The 21,679-nt window shown below is 39.2% G+C and overlaps 1 protein-coding gene across 1 annotated transcript in view; it reads right to left on the bottom strand.

Moving 5' to 3' along the window:
- Nucleotides 1-21,679, bottom strand: part of LOC145392114 (putative neural-cadherin 2) — a 613,300-nt gene that overhangs the window by 488,868 nt on the left and 102,753 nt on the right. Inside the window, exon 3 of the mRNA XM_080266567.1 lies at nucleotides 17,166-17,288. Coding sequence (XP_080122693.1) covers nucleotides 17,166-17,288 — 123 coding nt within the window. The remainder of the gene's footprint in view (nucleotides 1-17,165; nucleotides 17,289-21,679) is intronic.

The following is a 21,679-nucleotide window of genomic DNA, read 5'->3' as shown; positions in this document are numbered from 1 at the left end:
CTCTCTAATGCAAGAGTTAACCGTTACTCCCAGTCCTTCATTTATGCAACAGGTCAGCTCTGGAACTGTCTCCCTCTGTCTGTATTTCCTGCTTCCTATGATCTCCAGTCTTTCAAACGCAGTGTGTCCAGGCACCTCGAAATGAATGGATCTTGAATTTGGCTCTCTCTTGTATTTTGTTTTTCTCTTGGAAGGAACAGTTTTGCGGGCTCATTGCCTTTGGTTCCTTCTTCCTCACATAAAAAAAAAAAAAAAAAAAAAATAGAATGAGAATTTGCAAGAATCTTTGTCTCCATTACCAAATACCATCAACTTGTTCTCTTTTTAGCTACTTCATTGTACGACTGTGAAAATCAGACAGACAAGCAGTGAATAATATTCCACGGTCCCAGCAGCTCTAAGCTTCAGCACAGCCAGTTCAGACTAATTACTTCTCTCTCTCTCTCTCTCTCTCTCTCTCTCTCTCTCTCTCTCTCTCTCTCTCCCCATCTTGCTCCTTGCATCTCATCCAAGCCATAGGTCTGAAGCCTTCGAGTCTCATCTCTATCCCATGTTATCTGTCCTGCTTCACTGCCTACATCTCTCTCTCTCTCTCTCTCTCTCTCTCTCTCTCTCTCTCTCTCTCTCTCTCTCTCTCATCTCACATGCTCAGCACTGTCATTTGTGGCTGATGCAGTACTTATCATCCTGATTCCAGGTGGACACATCTTCAGTATGGTTCTTTCTACTCACTAGGGGCAGCATCAAACTAAAAGGATATTTTTGTTCTATGCCTTTCGTCCCGTACAGAAGGCGCTATGAAGCTATCTTGCAGTATGACTATTTGTACATGATTATTCCCTTAACATTCAGCATCACAGTTCATTCCTTCATCATGTCTCAAAACACTTCCTGCTTCCTCTTCTTCTGCTTCTTCTTTTCTGACCTATCTCTGTTTTGGGAGGAAGGGGGGGTCGGTCCCTCTCTACACTTTAAGATATCTTCACCTATTATATTTATTATCTCAGACCCATCTTGTTTGCGGAATATCTAAAATAGCCTTCAGTCAGTATACATAAAAAATAAACCTTAAGTACGTGTTTACTAACGACTGCCCTGACATAAAATATCCAGTCAAAGATACAGACCCATATATTACGTGGAATCTGTCTTTCACTAATAAATTCCTGCTGCCAGTAGATTTAATTATGCTACTAATCCGGTATGTACGAGGAGTCTATTAGAAAGTAAAAGTTACCTAGAAGTAGCAACAACAAAATGAACATGAGTTTACCATTCTGAGAGTTAAATCCTATAATTCTAACATTTTTTTCCTCGTAATAAAATCACCTGGTGGTATTATTAAAAGTATTTAAAAAGAACAAAATATTATCGTCATGAATGTAAGGAAAAAATCACGCAATCTGTGATTATTATATCAAAAAGACGACCGCAAGTGAGAGAAAATGAGCGCTACCGCCTTCAAGTATGATATAAACAGTGATATGAGAAACAGGAATCCCAGGACACAGAATGAAAGTCAGAGAGTGAGACACGGAGGTCCGAGGTAAGAGTGAGAAGGCATTTTGGTAATTTCCCTGAAGACTGTACTACTAAAACATGGACTGCATTATGAGAGAGAGAGAGAGAGAGAGAGAGAGAGAGAGAGAATAATGGAAAGCGAAGAAAAAAACGTAGGCAAGGAAGTAATACGCATCGGAAACCAAAAAAGGGAAATTAAAATATATAGAATGCACATAAAGAATGAGGGGCAGATGAGTATGATTATATATATATATATATATATATATATATATATATAATATAAGCGCAATGAATCTTAAATTAATCACTGATCTGACCAAGATTCGATCGCAGCCTCCCACATTCCACACGCGCGCACGTTACCCCTGTGCCAAAGAGAAGATCCTCACTCTGCCTCTGGCCAATGCAGGCACTTGTGGAGCCCACTACACTCCTCTTGTCTCCCCTTGGTGATTTGATTTGGTGAGTTTCGAACACACAAGGTAGCACAGCATCACAGGCCACCACTAGGGACGCAGCAGACCACACCGAACAGCTCATCCCCGGGATGTTAGGACAAGGACGCTGCCAGCTAATCAAGGAATATCGAACTTCCAACCAAGACTCGGCTCACATCCCACACCACTGCCACCATTGTAATAACCGAAATCACTTTAACAAATAAAACACTGGTCTGACCAAGATTCGATCTCAAGCCTAGCGCTTTAAATGCACGCTTATTACCACTGAACCAAAGAGAGGATCCCTGCTGTGCGTCAAAGTAACACGGGCTTTTATATCTCACTGCAGATAAAAAGATAATGCTGGTATATATATATATATATATATATATATATATATCTGGTATATATATATATATATATATATATATATATATATATATATATATATATATATCTGGTATATATATATATATATATATATATATATATATATATATATATATATATATATATATATATATATATCAATCATTTCCTGTGGCACCCCACGGGATGCATAGGGCCTCAATGAACTCTCTCCACCAATATTTGTCTCTTGCCATCTCCTTCAGGTCCCACCAACACTCCTCTCCTGCTTCTTTTTCCATTGTCCTCAACCAGGTTTCCCTCGGCCTACCTCTACCTCTTCTTCCTCTAGCAATCCACTCTGGCACATCCTGTATTAAACAACCTTCTTTTCTGTATATGTGCCCCAGCCACTTCCAGCGAGACAGTCTCACATATTCATTAACTGATTCCACTCTCGTAATATCCCTTACTCTTTCATTGGTAACTCTGACTTGTCACTTTACCCCAAAAATCCTTCTCAGTATTTTAATCTCAAATCCTAATACTTTCTGATCTGTTGCAATTGTACTGTACCATGACTCATGCCCGTAAATTAAAATTGGTCTAACCATGGACTTGTAAATTTTCACTTTAGTATGTACCGAAAGCATATTATTATTCCAAACAGATTTCAACATTCCAACAGCTCGCCAAGCCTGTCTAATCCTCTCCTCAATTTCATTGTTTAATGATCCATTAGATGATACAATCGTTCCCAGATATTTAAAGTTTTCTACATTCTTCACCACATTATTCCCAATATATATATATATATATATATATATATATATATATATATATATATATTTATATATATATATATTGCCAGACGCCTCAATCCCGTTTGGGGTGGCCACAAACAAATCGCCGCCAAGACGCCCTGTCCCCCGCCATTTCACTGCCCTGCTCCCAGCTCACACCCCCTCTCTCATATACCACTCCACCCCATCCCTCCATCTCATCCTTGGCCTCCCCCTCCCTCTCCTCTCCCTCCACCTCACTCACATACACTCTCTTCGTCAGTCTTTCACCCTCCATATATATATATATATATATATATATATATATATATATATATATATATATATATATATATATATATATATATATATATATATATATGTGTGTTGTGTGTGTGTGTGTGTGTGTGTATAATGTGTGTGTATATATATATATATATATATATATATATATATATATATATATATATATATATATGTGTGTGTGTGTGTGTGTATAATGTGTGTGAGGACGAGAAAAGAAAAGTTTTGGGTGCGAGAGCATACAGAGGATGGGAATGTGGACTCTCTGTCCACTACCTGGGGTCGGTGAGGGTATGGTACAAATGCGACGGATTAATAGGAGAAAATGGCAGGAGGACGCAGTCATGACACAGGGTGAAAGACTGCAGGACAACGAAAAAGGCACAATATAAGAGAGAAGTGGAGGAGCGACTGGGCAAATATGATTTGGAGCAGAAGGGTAAGAGAAAGGTGTATGCAAGATATTCACAATACAAATCTGTGCAGCATGTGAGGTGGTGTGTGGAATGACGAGATGGCAAAAGGGGGTGCAAGGAACAGAATGGTGTAATGAAGAGGTGAAACACGCCGTGGCACAATGAAAACATATAGTGAGTACATGGGAAACTGAGACATGGATGAATTTGAGAGATGGAATAGGAAGTTATATGCAGAGAAGAAAAGAGAGGTGAAAAGAATTTGTAAGAGTGAGAAGAGAGTGGAATGCGAGTTCGGAAGGAATTTGGCAGTGGAGGGAATATAAGGAAATGTTCTGGAAGGAGGTAAAGAGAGTTAGACGTGGTGTAAAAGATGGTAGTAGAATAATGAATGATAAAAATGGCAGACTGCTAGTGGAGGATGGAGAAAAAGTAAGCAGCTGGAGACAACACTTCATGGAAATGTTAAACATTAAGAATGAAAGTTGAGGGAATTATGTGGCTAGGGAATTGCTGGGAGAAGGAGGGGGATGAGAAGGGAGGAAGAGATTAGTAAGACAGAAGTAGTGAAAGCAATGATGAGAGTCAAAATGAGAAACCAAGAATTGATGGAATGTGTGGTGAAATAGTGAAGCACAGGGGAGAGACAGAAGTAGAATGGATATAGAATATGTGCAGATTGGCTTGGGAGGAGGGTAGAGTCCCCGAGGATTGGTAGTCAGGTATAATAATTCCCTTGTATAAAAGAAAAAGGGGAAAAAAAAGTGTGTGGTAATCATAGTGGCATTTTTCTTCTATGCGTAATAAGAAAATTATATTATATGATACTTACTGACAGAGCTATCGAAATAATAGAGATATTAGTTGGAGAAGAACAGGGCAGTTTTGAGAAGGGATGAGCTTGTGTAGATCAGATGTTCCCTAAGGTGTTTTATGGGAAAGTTACTTGAAAAGGGAAAGAAGTTAAATGCGACCTTCATGGATTTAAATGTCGTGAAGAGTATGTATGGTGGCGCTAGGGCTGCAGTGTGTGTGGAAGGTTAACTGAGTGAATTCTTCTGTCTGAATGTTGGATGTCCCATGTCTCCATGGTTATTCAATCTATGTGGATGAGGCTATAAACGAGATACAAGGCAGGGCTGTGGATGTTGAAGGGGCACAAATGAGAGAGGGCAGTGTTTGAAATTTTCCTGTATCATTGTGTACCGGTAATACTGTATTAAGTGAAGACGAAGGGGAACTGCAAGGTTTAGTGAAAGAATTTGGGACAGTCCGTAAGAAACGGAATCTAAAGGTGAGTATAGGGAAGTGTAAAGATATGGTCTTCAAGACAAATTAGGTCACTGAATGCACAGTGAGGCTGGATGATGAGGAAATGGAAAATATGAATGCATTAAAGTACTTGGGTAGTGTGACGAGTAATAATGGAAGTTTAGAGGATGAAGTGCTTGAAGGGGTAAAACAAGGAAGAGGAGTTGCTGGTTCTTTCAAAGCAGCAGTAAGAAATAAGGAAGTGAGCATGGAAGTAAAAATGTCAGCGCATGGTAGTATTGTGATACTAACTCTGTTTGGAGGCGAAGCTTGGATCCTTTCGGAAGGATACAAGTCTAGAGTGAAAGCAGTGGAAATGAGTTATCTAAGAGGAACATGTTGAGTTACAAAGAGAAATAGACTGACCAGTTAGGAAGTGAACGAGGGTTGTGGTGTGGATGCAGATGCCATACAAAGTATTAGGAGAAGTACACTGAGGAGGTTTGGCCATGTGGAGCAGATGGAGAGTGTATGTGAGTGAGGTGGAGGTGGAGACCATGGATGAAACTGAGGGATGGAGTGGAGAAGTATATGACAGAGGGGGTGAGATATGAGGGGAGGGCAGCTTAATGGCAGAGGACAGGGCAACATGAAGGCGATTTCTTTCCGACCACTCCTTACGGGATTAAGGTGCATGGATACATCATAATCATCATCATCATCATCATCTGTTGAATGTCCACTGCAGGACCGGCCTATTCTGACTGAAGAGGGGACGAGACAGCCTATGTATGTCTACCAAATGACTTAGGCTGCCTAGTAGAGACTGTATGTAGGATGAGAAGTGCTTATTAGTGTGATTGTAATGATGGAGTGGCTTTGGATGTGTCAGCAGTCTGTGAACCAAGTGTAAATGACCCACGTAAGCCGAATGGGTGCAAACATACTTTATAGTATGCAACACTGGCTCAACCACAGCACCCCTTACGTCCGCCAAAGCAGTACGTTGCTGAGTGAACACTCCCAAAGTTTGTTACCCTGGCAGAGAGTGAACCCTCCCTCATTCTACCATGTATGAAAACGCACACTGTACCACAGAGGCTCCTCCGGAGATATATATATATATATATATATATATATATATATATATATATATATATATATATATATCCAGGGTCAGGATCCCACGCTACATGGCGTGTCCCCGGGTGGCGGATAGGGGAAGGCCTTGTAGATAAACAAGGTACTGTCTTTGACGGCACGGACCATGGGACCCCTATAGATATATAGGGCTCCACCAAATATAACAAATAAGGTGGCAGAAAAATTACATCTCACAAGAAACTATGTGGCAGTGAGGTGAGATTATTTGCCACAATCCTCCCAACCTAACATGAGATCTATTGCAAAGTATTTGATGGGCGTTCCTGTTGGATTATTGTCCACTAAAGGTCCAACCGCACTGCCTTCTGTGCTTACGGGCAGTATGCCACCGAAAGTGAGTAGGCACTGTGTTGACAAATTAGAGACTGGGATATTAAACACTCTTAAATCCATGAAGATCTATACATACAATGTAAGAAGCCTCGCTGAAGATTACAAATTTGATAACTTAATTGCTGAACTGGAAAACATTAATTGGGATATTGTAGGTTTGAGTGAGACCCACCGAGAAGAAGAAAAAGTTATTCAGCTTAATGGCAGTGGCCACCTATTTTACTACAGAGGAAGGGAAAATGAAAGAGTTAATGGTGTAGGATTTCTAATTAACAGAAATCTTGCAGAGAACATTGTTAAATTCAGCAGTGTATCTGACAGAGCAGCAGTGGTTGTAATCAGACTGTGCAAAAAATATACCCTGAAAGTAATACAAGTATATGCACCAACTTCTCAGAGCTCAGATGAAGAAATTGAAACATTCTATGATGACATCTCCCAGATTAGGGAAGAAGAAATGACCACCTATACTATACTCATCGGAGACTTCAATGCAAAAGTTGGAAAATCAAAAAATCGAGAGAGAGCATGTATGGGAAAATTTGGAGTGGGAGAAAGGAACGAAAGAGGAGAAATGCTGGTAATCTTTGCAGAAATGTTTAACATGAGAATAATGAACACATTCTTTCACAAAAGGACAGGGAGAAAATGGACCTGGAGAAGCCCAAATGGAGAAACAAAGAATGAAGTTGACTTCATTATAGCAAATAAGAATAACGCGATCACAAATGTCACAGTTATCAACAAAGTAAATATCGGAAGTGACCACAGAATGGTGGGCTGCACAGCAAGATCCAATTTCAAAAGTGAAAGAAAGATGATGATTAAAGATAAAAAGATATGCCCAATAAAAGACATCGAAAACAATGCAGCCTTTCAGTTGGAAATAAGGAACAGATTTCAGGCAGTCAGTAATGCTGAATGTGACACTGATGAGCTGAATGACAGACTAACAAAAGTGCTAAAAGAATCAGCAGAAGTAGTAGGAAAACCTAACACAACCAAAGCCAAGAAGTATTCAGAAAAGACACTCGAGCTTATGAAAAAAGAAAGGAAATGAAAGTAAAAACAAAGAAAGATGAAACAGAACGAGCTTAAATAAGCTTATCAACAAAAGACAAAAAGAAGAAAAAAAGAAAGAGAAACATGGATCAAATCAAAGAAACCATTAAAAAAGGAAAAAGTCTGAAGCAGGTCCGAAGTAAAATGGCACTTGGAAAGCAACAAATTACATCACTAAAAGATAAAAACGGTGAAGCCATTAAATGCGGAGATAAGATATTGAAAAGAGTTGAAGAATTTTACAAAGAACTGTATGCATCAAAGACAGTAGTACCAATAGCTAACTTTTCAGTTGACACAAGTGAAATACCTGAGATAAAACGAAGTAAATAATTCCCTCAAAAATACGAAAACAGGGAAAGCTCCGGGAGAAAATGGAAGAGTAGCAGTTTTTCTGTTGGATGCAGGAGCAGAAGTACTAAACAGGTTTGCTCACTTATTCACTCAGTGTATAAAAAGGAAGGAATTTCCCAAAACATGCTGTAATGCAATAGGTATTTTACTTTACAAAAAAAGGTGACTCGAAAGACCTTAGTAACTATCGACCCATGAGCTTGCTATCAGTCATCTACAAACTCTTCACTAAAGTCCTTACAAGCAGAATAACTACAAATCTGGAGGAAAACCAACCTCGTGAACAGGCAGGATTCCAAAGCGGGTACTCGACTACTGATCAACTACACACAATGAATCAGCTGAGGAAACTACAGAATATAATAAACCACTGTGCTTAGGTTTTGTCGATAACGAAAAGGCTTTCGACTCAGTGGAGCATATAGCAAATTATAAATTCATTGCGAGAACAAGGAATGAATGAGAACATTGTAAAACTGCTCGAAAACATATATAAAGAGGGAACTGCTAGTTAAATTACATAAGGACTCAGAAAAAATTAAAATTGAGAAGGGCGTGCGTCAGGGAGATAAAATTTCACCAAAATTATTTACGGCATGCCTAGAGAGTATTTTCAGAAAGTCAGACTAGGAAAACAAAGGAGTGAACATACAGTAGATGGAGAAAAGCTAAACCATTTAAGATTTGCAGAGGACATTGTCCTAATCTCAGAAACAGCAGAGACATTGCAGGAAATGTTAAATGACCTGAACAGAAAAAGTCTCAAAGTAGGGCTAACGATGAACCGGAGTAAAACTAATGTTTAATCCACAAACACCAAAGAGCGTCATTAGAATAACTGGAGAAATTCTTGAAGAAGTCGTGGAGTACAATTACCTGGGACAAATACTAAAATTAACGAATAATAATGATAACAAAATAAAAAGACGCATTACAATTGGATGGAAAGCTTTCGGTAAACATAGGGACATTATGAAAAGTAGCTTGCCAGTTTGTATGAAACGAAAAGTACGGTATATAACGAATGTATAATTCCAGCTATGACGTATGGTTGTGATACTTGGAAACTGACAAAATCGATGGAAAATAAATTAATTCGTTCTCAGGAGCAATGGAAAGGTCAATGTTGGGATTATCATTGAGAGACAGGAAAAGATCAATTTGGGTGAGAGAGCAGTCTAAAGTCAAAGATATTATAGAAGTTATAAAAGAACAGAAATGGAGGTGGGCAGGCTATGTAGCAAGAATAATGAATAATCGATGGAGCAAGAGGTTGACTGACGGGACACCAAGAGATTGTAAGCGTAGCAGAAAAAGGCCAGACAGGAGGTTGAGGGATGAGATACAGAAATTTGCAGGGAAAATGTGGCAAAGATTGGCTTAGTCAAGGAATTCGGGGAGAAGGTTGGGGAAGGCCTTTGTTCAGCAGTGGACTTGTAATGGCTGATGATATATATATATATATATATATATATATATATATATATATATATATATATATATATATATATATATATATATATATATATATATATATATACACACACACGAGTGAGACGAGCGATTTGTTATACAGAGAGGAAGACAAATAGGCTTCTGAAATAGTCTCTCTCTCTCTCTCTCTCTCTCTCTCTTAGCCAAATTTCTTTTCTCAAACTCTTTTTCATTTTTCTTTCTCCTTTTCTCTCTGCTCATCTGCTCTCTTTACTTTCTTACTTTAAGACCTCCTCACCTTAATTCTGCCCACCCTTTAAAGTAGGCACGCGAGCTTCCCTTATTACCTAGCCCGGACGGAGTCCGACGAGGTATTGATTTTGGTTGAGTTTGTTTGTTTGTTTGTATGTTACTTGGTTTGTTAGCAACATTACGGAATAATGGCAGAAAGAAATCACATGAAACTTTCACGATATGTGGGCACTGATCCCCAAAGAAAGTTATTAAACTTTGGAGGTAATCGAGTGACCCTGAAAGACCAAAATCAAGGTCACGGATTTTCAGGGGGGTATAACTTGAAGACGGTTGAAGACAGAGATATTTAACATGAGGAACATACCGGTACAGGAACTCGTAATAAGGGCTTACATTTGGCACCAAGACCTTTGACTATGAATGACCTTGTAAGGTCAAACTCAAGGTCACAGATATTCAGGGAACTATAACTCGAAACTCGTTGAAGATAGAGATATTTACTGTTACCAAGATAAAGGAAGTCTCATACTGGCTCTCATTTGGCAGCATGACCTTTGACCTTGAGTGACTTTGAAAGGTCAAACGCAAGATCACGGATGTTCAGAGGGTTATCTTGAAAAGATTTGCTCCATTACGTTAGACTTTAACCCATTAACTCCAAGGGATCCTGTGTAAGGGATTTGGCTGGAAGGATACAAGGCGTACTGCCCTCCGCCTATCGGCTCATAGTCACGAAGCTCATAGGTCCCTACCCCGGGGTTCCCTTCTTTATTAATTTTTGAAAATGCCCAGTTCCATTTCATATTGAGGACGCTGGGCACAAATGGGTTAATTGTGCACTGACACTAAAGTGCAGAGACATCTCAGTATTTAACAGCAATAATAACTGTTGTCGGGCGAAGTTTGTTGTGCCTGGCACCACTTATTATTATTCTATCTATCTATCTATCTATTGCCAGACGCCATAATCCCGTACGGGGTGGCCATTTGACTCTGAGTTATTTGTTTTACAGGGAGGGGCACTAACCCTCCACCAACCCACTTGACACGTAGGGAGCACATATGGTTTGGTTATATGGTTACCACCCAGCGTTGTAAATGGTTTCTTGGCTTACAGGAAACCATTTGGCTTGTCGCTTATTATTATTATTATTATTATTATTCTCTCTCTCTCTCTCTCTCTCTCTCTCTGTATTATGCCTGCCTTCATTGTTTATAGTCTCACTCTTTCCCAGCATTTCCTCAATACCCTGCTCCCGGTTTCTCGATCTTCCTTCTTTTTTTTTTTTTTTTATTTTTTTTTTTATTTACCTCCTCATCCGTTCTTTAGCCTCCTTGTTATTCTCTGTTCTTGTTAAATACTATCATTTTTTTCCATTTCCCTCTCTTTCTATCTCTATATATATTTTTTAATTCAATTTATTGGACGTATCATTTCCCTCCACTTATCTGAGTATCTTTCTCCTTCCCTTTTTTAAATCCGCATTTTTTTTTTTATTCCTCTCTTACTAATTCCAAACTGTTCTCTTTTCTTTCTGTTTATTGTACTCTTTCTACACCTCCGTCGTCTGTTTATTTTCCTATTTTCAAATATATCCGTCGAATCTTCTTTCTCTTTAAGCCCCTCCCCCCACCTCTCCCTCCCTCCCTTCCTCTCTCTCTCTCTCTCTCTCTCTCTCTCTCTCTCTCTCTCTCTCTCATTCTTCACTTCCCTCCTCCCTAAGGCCTTCTTTTCGTCCTTCCATTTTTTTTTTTTTTTTTTTTTTTTTTGCTTCTTTACCTATGTTTCCTCTCTTGTCATCTGCTTTTTTTCCCCTCCTTTCACCTTATTAACACTTCTTCCTTTTTCCCACCCATTATCTCATCTTCTTTCCCTTGTCTTCTTCTCACATTCCTTCTTTCTTTCACTCCCTTCTCTTCTCCCTATGTTCCATCTTTCCGTCCTTTTTCTCTTTCCTTTATGCTTTCTCTCCCTCACAGACTTATTACATTCCTTCTTCCTGCTTGTCTTACCTTCTCGCCTTCCCTTCCTACTTTCTTTTTCCCTCCTTTCCTCATTTCTCTGTGCTTTCATTCTCCCTCCTTTCTTCATTTATCTTTACTTTTTCTCCCTTTTTCCTCATTTTTCTTTATTTTCTCCCCCCCCCTTTCTTCGTTTCTCTTTACTTATTCTTCCCTCCTTTCCTCAATTCCCCCTACTTTTTTCCCTCTATTCATTTTTTATTCATTCTTTCCTTCCTCTCTTCTGTCTTGTTTTCCTTTGCTTTCTTTCCCTCCACAAATAGGCCTAACACCCTCTATTCATCCTTTATTACCCTCATTTTTTTCCGTTATACTCGCACAAACCTTGAACGCACCTGGCACTTCACCGAAAGCTCTTAGATTAAACCTTATTAACATAGTAGTGGTAAGATGAGGTACCATAAAGTGTGTTAAGCCTACCTCAGGTTACACTTTTGTATCATATTTACAATCTATCCAGAGCTGACTCTGTACTTAGAACTGTACTAGAATGAAAGTACTTGAATGTAAGAGATAGTTTTTCGTCATCCATACACAACATTTATAAGCTTTCTTGAGCAGAGTTGTGCTTCTTTATAGTAATAAGGAAAATATCATGGAGAAATAACCACAGGCAAACAAAATAGTTTCTATCAATAATTCACCTTAACGGAACCTATTTAGTGACATACTGGTGGATATACTTAGTGAATAATTATAATAATGCTCTGGATTAGTATCCAGCACGAGGAAAGTAATGTCGTGAATTCAGCGTAGGCTGCGACAACTTAGATACGGATAACACAAAGTGCAGAGTAAGGACCCAGTTTATTTCAACGTTTCGCCAAGACTGGCTTCATCAGGAATGGCACACTTTTTTTTTTTTTCCTATCGACCATTGGGGCCAAAGCCCCTGGTCATGGTGACGTGTAGAGAGGTGTACGTATGTAGGAGGACTATTGGGCCTTGAGAGCAGGCTATGAAGCCTATGCCCAGAGTCGGACACATAAAATATATATATATATATATATATATATATATATATATATACACACACATAGATATACACACATATCCATGCATTTATACACACACCTTCACACATACGTACATACGGATATATATATATATATATATATATATATATATATATATATATATATATATATATATATATATATATTTTATATAAATTATCTTTATATATATATCTATATATATATATATATATATATATATATATATATATATCCATCCATCCATCCATCATCCAATCCTACATTGCCCCATGAGGAGCGTAGGAGCCCGGGGCTTAGCAGTTGGTCTCGGCATTTAAGATGAGAGTGACCAGCCTCACTCATCCCTGAGTGGCATTACATAAGCAATCAACCCCAACCACCCCTTGGATATAAACCTTCACGGGTTCAATCCGACTGGAGCGCAATAATTACTCACTAAACCACCAGGCGCCAAAATTTGGTTATATGGTTACCACCCAGCGTAGTAAATGGTTTACTGGTGTACAGGAAGCCATCTGGCTTGTCACTCAGTGTAGAGTCACCCACAGACAGAAGGAAGAGGAAAGAATGAAGGAAAGAAAGGCAGAAGAGGAAGTGTATAGTTACCCGTAGGCAGAAGGACAAGGAAAGAATGAAGTAAAGGAAGACAGAAGAGGATGGAAGGAAATAAGGATGGAGGAGAGGAAAGGGCAGAGACCCGACAGCAGCTCTACATCAAGTGAGTGGATGGTGAGCGCCCCCACCTACCACAGTATTATATATATATAGATATATATATATATATATATATATATATATATATATATATATATATATATATATAAATATATATACAGATAGATAGATAGATAGATAGATAGATATACACATCCATGCATACTGTATATACACACACCATACATACATACATACGGATATATATATATATATAAAATTACATTATTTATTAGAAAAAACACCTAATCTAAAAACCCTAAAACTAATAAACTTAACAGATAAATCGCAGACATATACTAAAGCCTAAAGGTACAAGCAACTAAACCTACACTAATGGAAAAATTTCCCCGAACCAGAGAACATCATCGACTGCAGATATGTAATGCCTTTCTACCTTACATACCTGCACTCATCACCTGCTGACTGTCGGTCGGGGCAGAAACTAATATAGGGGACAACAATATATGAAAGAGAACCTGAGAAGTAAAGAACTATTCCACATACGTCAGCTGTCGACCCAAATTAAGATAACTCATACAAGATGATGGAAGGCAATTCCCTATGTACAAAACGTGAAGTACCTCAGCCAAGGCATACAATGTTTACACTCAACGACTTAAGTAGGCCTCACAGCTCCAAGATATTGACGTCATTCTCTTGAACAACTAGAACAAACTTCCCTATTTTAGATTTTCCGCTAGTTAAAATGTAGGCTTAAGGTTCGGCCAGTGTATAAAATCCTCTATTCTGATTAATATTATTCGATACAGCATTATGGGCAGACTCGAGACATCTGCGCTTTGTTATATTACTCTCATTCAACACAAACTTAGAATCATTCCATTGTTTCATGTACGGTATCTAATCTATGTTATACAATAGCACTGTTGAGATTAACACTCTCATATGATATTTACGTTCCTCTAACCTTTTATTCAACCCTCTAAAAGTCTCTCCCACATATACCTTTTCTCAATCTTTGCGCGTTATTTTATACACGTTTTGTTTTTTTTCTTTTTACGTATGTGACACTTTCTCTTACTAACTGCCTACAGTCATATTCTGGGCAGATCTCCTGAAGGAAAAACTCTACTCCACTTATTAATCAAAACTTACTCGTCAACTTATATTTATGGACTTCGGAAGCTTCACAAATCTAATGTGCTTCTTCGCCCCATTGTTTCTGGTGTTGAGACTTTAATGCATAGACTTGCAGGTGTATTTGCCAAGTCAGTATCACGTAAGGTTGGAACGTTTAGCGGGATGAGTTTGAGACACTCAGGAGACCTTAAGAATCGACTATAAAACATGGGTATAAGACATACTGTAGGCAGTCGGCTAGTTATGATGTTTCCTTGTTTACGAATGTAACCACTGACAAAGCGTTAGTTGTGTTAAGTAATGTATTGACCGAGGACGATGCTCTGCCTGTACTTGTTTCGGATTTTATTGAAATAGTGAAACTATGCGTATGCAACTGTTATTTTACCCACAACACTAAATTCTTCTGACAGAAGCAAGGATGGCAATGGGTTCCCCACTCAGTGTCGTCCTTGCTAATCTATTTTCAGAACATCTAGATATACATAATTTTAGTGACATAGTCACAAGACAGGTTACTTGGTTTGGGTACGTAGATGATATGTTAGTGATAGCTCCCCGTAGGTTACATCTGCAGAGACTGAGGGATAGACTGAACTGGGTAGTGCCTAACATTCAGTTTATTATTGAGTACAAACATGACGACAGCTTACCTTTCCTCGATACTCTTTCAATCAAAAACTGTAACAATCTTAAGCTGAAAGTTTTTAGAAAAGCGACCGACAGAAATGATTTTATTTTTATTCGACGACAGATAGAAGAACAAAACAGGGGATATTCATTGTTTTTTTCCTTTGAGCCTTGAGGATATGTTCTCACGAAAAGTTACAGCATGAATATGATTACATTTTTAGAGCTTTTAATGATCTACAATACCCTCCATACTTTCTCCTCGAAACTAGAAAGAGTGACAATGAAATACACATAAGTACACACAAAAAAGAAAAGCCTGAGAAAAAAAAATAATATTACCCAAATCCTGTGAGGCGGACAATGTTTCTCCCTGTGTGAATAAGGCAGGAATGCAGGTAGTTAGAGTAGGAAATATGACTGGGCAGTTTAGTAAGAGAAAGTAACAAATACGTAAAATGATCAAACGAAGTAGATGTGTATAAAATTCCGTGCTATGATTGTGAAAAGGTATATGTGGGAGTGACTTTTATAGGGTTGCATAAAAGGTTAAAGGAACATAAATATGATGAGACTGTTTAATTTCTACAGTGCTACTGTACAGCACAGATTAGATACTGGACATGAAACACTGGAATGAGGCTAAGTTTGTATTACATAAGTATAATATAACAAAATGTAGATGTCTCGAGCCTGCACACATTGCTGTATCGAATAATCTTAATCAGAACAGAGCATTTTATACACTGGCCAAACCTTTAGCCTACCTTTTAACTAGCAGAAGACCTAAAATAGGGTAGTTTGTTCTGGTTGTTCAAGAGCATGTCGTCACTATCTTTGGAGCTATACGGCTTACTTAAGTCACTGAGTGTAAACAAGTTATGCCATTCCTGAAGAAACCAGTCATGGTGAAACGTTGAAATAAACTGGGTCCCTACTCTGCACTTCGATGAGGATAATATGTTGACATATTTTATATTTTACTTTTGCTGTCTTCTTCTGTTTTATTCATTTTAGGGGAGAGTCTCGTGAAAGGGTTAATGAAAACTATACCTAGCAAATATTAGGGGTAAATTGAAAAAAATACGTCAATGAACTGAAGGCGTGAATGGATGATATCGAACTGATTTGAACGAGATGAGAGTGTTTGATGATTTCTGCCAGTTTTTATTCCCTCTCCTTGTCTCCTTCTTTACATTCATTTCTCTCCTCTTTTTTCCCTTTGTTCCGTTTCCCCCTTATTCACTTTATTTTTCTTGTTATTTCGACCCCTTTTCCATTCCCTCTCCTTTCTCTCTCGCTCTCATTTGCTCACTTTGTCCCATTCCTTCTTTTCACTCCTTCTTGTCCTGTAACCATATTTTTACTTTCGTTCCCGATTTCTCTTCCTCTTTTCTTCTTAGTGATATTAATCCTCTTTTGTTCCTTTTCCCTCCCTTTCTTATTCTTTCCTATCTAGTACCGTTCTACCTAACTTAACTTGTGGTTTTCCCCCATTCCTTCTGTCTGTCTGTCTGTCTGTCTCTGTCTCTGTCTGTCTCTCTCTCTCTCTCTCTCTCTCTCTCTTTTTACTTCACCCCTCTCTCCCTCCCTTTCTATATTTCCTCTTCTCTTCCCTTCACATCACGCTATGCTTCTCTCTATTGTAAATTTTCACCCCCATCTTCCCGTCTCCCCCTTCCCCCTTCCTCTTTCTATCTATCCCCTCCATACTTCCCTCCTTCCCCTCTCCCCCCCTTTTTTTCCCTTAGTTCCCTTCCTCGGTCTGTCTTTCTACCTCCTTTCATCTTCCACTGCCCATCTGTTAATCCAGTCTCCCTCCATCCATTTTCATTCCTTCTTTCCCTTTATTTCTTCTTTCTCATCATTTTCTCTCTCCTTTTCTCTCTGCTTACCATCCCTCCATTGTTGTCTGTATTCCTTCACTCCTTCTTTCTCTTCATTTTCCCCTCTCATTTTCTCTCTGCATCCCACCCCTCCACTGTTGCCTGTACTCCTTTCTCCCTTTATACTTCTCTCCCTGTCTCCTACCTTGTGGATGCCTCTTGACAGACAGTGCCAGTAGTGTGCGATGTATGGGCGTGTCTTCGGGTACCCTCACTACATAGCGATCTTGTGTGAACTCCACAGGACCACCTCCCACCAACTGCGTCACTGAGGAGGGACAGAGAGAAAATGTCGTCAGGAAACAATGCTTGGGAAGAAAATGATTAGTCAGTCCAGAATGTCACTATTACTCACTATTATCTCGATTCCTCCCCATTTTAAAATGAGGTGAAGTTGAATCCAGAAATGAAAATGATACCGTACATTACAGAGTAGGGGAATTGTCAGCAGTATGCTCCGTGGTGTGGGCCAGGCAATCATTCACACATCACTCAAGCCAACTTAGTCCTGGCTCCATTTCTCTGGCCTGACTATTAGTATTTTATTTTAACTCATATTTGTTGATGTGCTCTACGTCCACCTGTCAGAGTCCGTCCTTTGACAATCAAGTAAAAAAAAAAAAAGAACGGATATCAAACAACTGTAGCGTGCTTTGTACATGTCTCATCCAACCATCTCGCTCCTTGCTTATTCCCAAGGTAGCCTCCTCATCTTTCCTGTCTTTTATTCACACGCACTTATTTATTGCACCCAACCACCTTCGTCTTGGCTTAGAACACACTCCTCTGCCTTGAGTCTCAGTCACATATACACGTTTTGCCACCCTTTCATCATTCATTCTCTCGCTACGGTCACATCATCTAATCGCATTCTCTTGTGGTATATTATCAAAAGACTTCTTTACACCACGATTTTCGTAATTCAAAATGCTTCTTTTCTTAGTCCCATTATGGAAGCCACATTAATTCCGCAACTGCCTTATTTCTCCTACATCAGTAAAAGTGAGATAATAACTTTCATTTTACGTGGGCTGCGATAGGTGGATACAGTGAAACAAAAATACAGAACGATATTAAAAAGGACAGTATATCAGGGAGTACAAGAGTGTGCTTAGATGACATGGCCATAGAATGGGTGGAATTAACATGGTGGAAGAATTATATGAAGTGTGTGTGTGTGTGTGTGTGTGTGTGTGTGTGTGTGTGTGTGTGTGTGTGTGTGTGTGTGTTTTTATGCAAGGAAGAAGGAACCAAAGGCCATGAGCCCGCAGTAACAGTTCCCTCCAAGAGAAAAACAAAATACAATAGAGAGCCAAATTCAAGATCCGATCATTTTGAGATGCCTGGACACACTGCGTTTGAAAGACTGGAGATCATAGGCAGCAGGAAATACAGACAGAGGGAGACAGTTCCAGAGTTGACCTGTAGCATAAATGAAAGACTGGGAGTAACGGTTAACTCTTGCATTATAGAGTTGGACAGAAACGGGATGAGAGTTTGCTGCCAGACGGGTGCTACGCGCCCGTCGTAGAGGTGGAGGAATGCAAGCAGACAGTTCAGAGGAGTAGTGACCATTAAAGTAGCGATAGAAAAAAGATAAAGATGCAACAGTGCGGCGAAGGGACAGAGGTTGAAGGGAGTCAGTAAGAGGAGGAGAGTTAATGAGACGAAAAGCCTTTGACTCCACCCTACTGAGAAGAGCTGTATGTGGGGAGCCTCCCCACACATGAGAGTTGTACTCCACACAGGGGCGGATAAAACCCCTGTATAGAGTCAACAATTGTGCAGGGGTAAAGAAAGAGCGGAGTCGGCTAGGCACATCCAATCTCTTGGAAGCAGATTTTACAAGAGATGTAATATCTTTCCAAGATAAGTCCCGAGTAAATGAAACCCCAAGCTTGCTCAACGATGATGCAGGATTAAGCTGAATATTATTAAACATTAGTGGGTATACCTGTGGAAGATTTTGTCGGGTTGATAGGTGTAAGAACTGAGTCTTAGATGCATTAAAAACAACCATATTATTTTTACCCCAGTCAGAGATACGAGTCAAGTTTGACATTAGGTGTGCCATAGCCTCATCCCTTGTTTGTTGAAGTAACTGTTGAGATGGGCGTTGCGGGAACCGAATGGAAAGGTGAAGGGTGGAGTCATCAGCGTATGAGTGGATAGGGTTAGATGTACGGCTTAGAAGATCATTGATGAATAAAAGGAAGAGAGTTGGTGATAGGACAGAGCCCTGAGGAACACCACTGTTGATAGATCTAGAAGAAGAACGATGGCCGTCTACAACAGCGGCTATAGAACGACCAGATAGGAAGCTAGCGATGAAGGCACAGATAGAAGGATAGAAACCGTAGGAGGGCAGTTTGGAAATTAAAGATTTATGCCAGACTCGATCGAAAGCCTTTGAGATGTCAAGTGCAATGGCAAAGCTTTCGCCAAAGTCCCGAAAGGAGGATGACCAGGTGTCTGAAAGGTAGGTGAGAAGATCGCCAGTGGAGCGTCCCTGACGGAACCCGTACTGACGATCGGAAAGAAGGCTGTGATAGGAAAGATGCCTTAAAATTTTTCTATTGAGAATTGTGTGTGTGTGTGTGTGTGTGTGTGTGTGTGTGTGTGTGTGTGTGTGTGTGTGTGTGTGTGTGTGTGTGTGTGTGTGTGTGTGTGTGTGTGTGTGTGTTCTGATTTTATTGTCGCAAAATGGATACGATTAAGGTAGTGAAAGAGAGAGTTGTAACAGAAGATGAATCTCTGGTATGGTCACACAATGGATATGGTTAGCGTGGTGCAGGTACACAGCTCTTAATGTAAGTCAAGGATATGTTCCAAATTATATCATATTCTTCCTAAAACTTGTGCTATATATTAAGAGGGAATGGTAAATCATTTTACATCTAGCAATATAACTTTACTAGTTATCGTTTTGTAATATACTGTGAACTTCCACTGAATCCAGTGACATATTTTTTAACATTGTCTTCCTGTCTTCGGGAGATTTTTGTATTTAGTTTAGGATAACGACTCTGTAAGAGATAATGAAGACTTAGACTAAATCTTGATCTCTCTTAGCATGAATATAAAAGTCTGTTGGCAGTATGGATTACAAAAACAATCGATCTGACGAACTTAACAGAAAAAAAAAAAATGCTAAAAAATGCACCTTGTATTGAGGCACAGAACAGAATGGTTATGATTTGCGTGGTTAGATAATAATATGGTTGGAGGAAGGAGGCAAAGAAGAGCCCAAACCATAATGTTGTTAGAGCTTTGAAGGCATTATAGCACCTCTTCTTTAGCAAAGTCATTTTTCCATAACAAACGTTAACTCTCACATGATCGAAACAACTCTCCTCCTCAATCTGCCCAACGTAAGGCAATTTCACTCTGCTTAAAGTAAAATTTAGAGACCTGACAGTCTAATTACTGATTCCATTAACCGTTTATCGATCGAGAGAGCCTTTGTAGGCTATTCTGGTGAGAGCTAAAAAAAAATTTATTCGGCATACAGTGGTCTACAGGAACCGAAGTTTCAACATTCCCCTACATTTTGTGCGCTGTTTATTCAATATAGGATGATAAAACTAAATAAAGTGTAATAATAACAAACTGAGTAGGAAAAGACGCACCGACGGAAATACTGTCCCAGGAGGATGGTTTGATACTGTTCCTGAATGTGAGACACATTTAGGTGCCTAGTGAAAATGAATAAGCGAAAAATTAATGGAAAATTTCCGAAGAAAATATGTGAATTGATGGAGCCAATGTTTCGCTAAGAACTTCCCCCTCGTGCCCGCTAGCGTGGTTGAGTGTGTGTGTGTGTGTGTGTGTGTGTGTGTGTGTGTGTGTGTGTGTGTGTGTGTGTGTGTGTGTGTGTGTGTGTGTGTGTGTGTGTGTGTGTGTGTGTTTACTTGTATCAACAATTCTTTTTAATTCAATGCATACGTGTAGTACTTACGAGGATCACTAACAAAATCTGCATACTATATAATGAATTACAAATATCTGACAAGGAAAATAATAGGTAAATAACTATACCGGTCATGAAACACGACAAACAGCATTAAATAAAAATTATATCCATGTAGTGGAAAACCCACGTCAGAACAAAGTTAACACACAAATAAAATTTAATAAAGCCGTAAAATATTGGAGACTGGACTGTTTTTCAAATTCATACAGGTTACTCTGTGTTCCTTCTAATGATTTCTCTTAACCCCAAACCTGGTGGTAAAGTAGTTAGGGAAACCAAACACTACTTTTGTTTAGGACTAAAATATTCTCAAACTTATCAAACCGAACTGCAATAAAGAGCAAAGACACAAGCGTGTACGAACATATTCTCTTTTCACAAAACTAAACAGTGTCGCATCCGCAGATCCCCCCCCCCTCCTCTCTCTCTCTCTCTCTCTCTCTCTCTCTCTCTCTCTCTCTCTCTCTCTCTCTCTCTCTCGGGTCCAGTAACCCTACTTAAGCAAGCAATGAGCTTATTACAGTGGATCTGACATAATTCCAACCAGCGGTAAATCCCAATCACAACATAACCACATTTTTTTATTAGCTTTGAAGAACATTTAAAAAGGATTAGGAGGATTTCGCTGTACCGAGCTTGTTGACGGACAGGATTATATATATGTATTTTTCCAGTGACAAATTAAT

This window comes from Coenobita brevimanus, chromosome 21, assembly GCF_032717465.1.
Source record: "Coenobita brevimanus isolate Jiangsu-jjx chromosome 21, ASM3271746v2, whole genome shotgun sequence".
Classification (NCBI taxonomy): Eukaryota; Metazoa; Arthropoda; class Malacostraca; order Decapoda; family Coenobitidae; genus Coenobita; species Coenobita brevimanus.
Note: the sequence above shows the minus strand (reverse complement) of the source record. Positions and strands in the feature narration are given on the sequence as shown.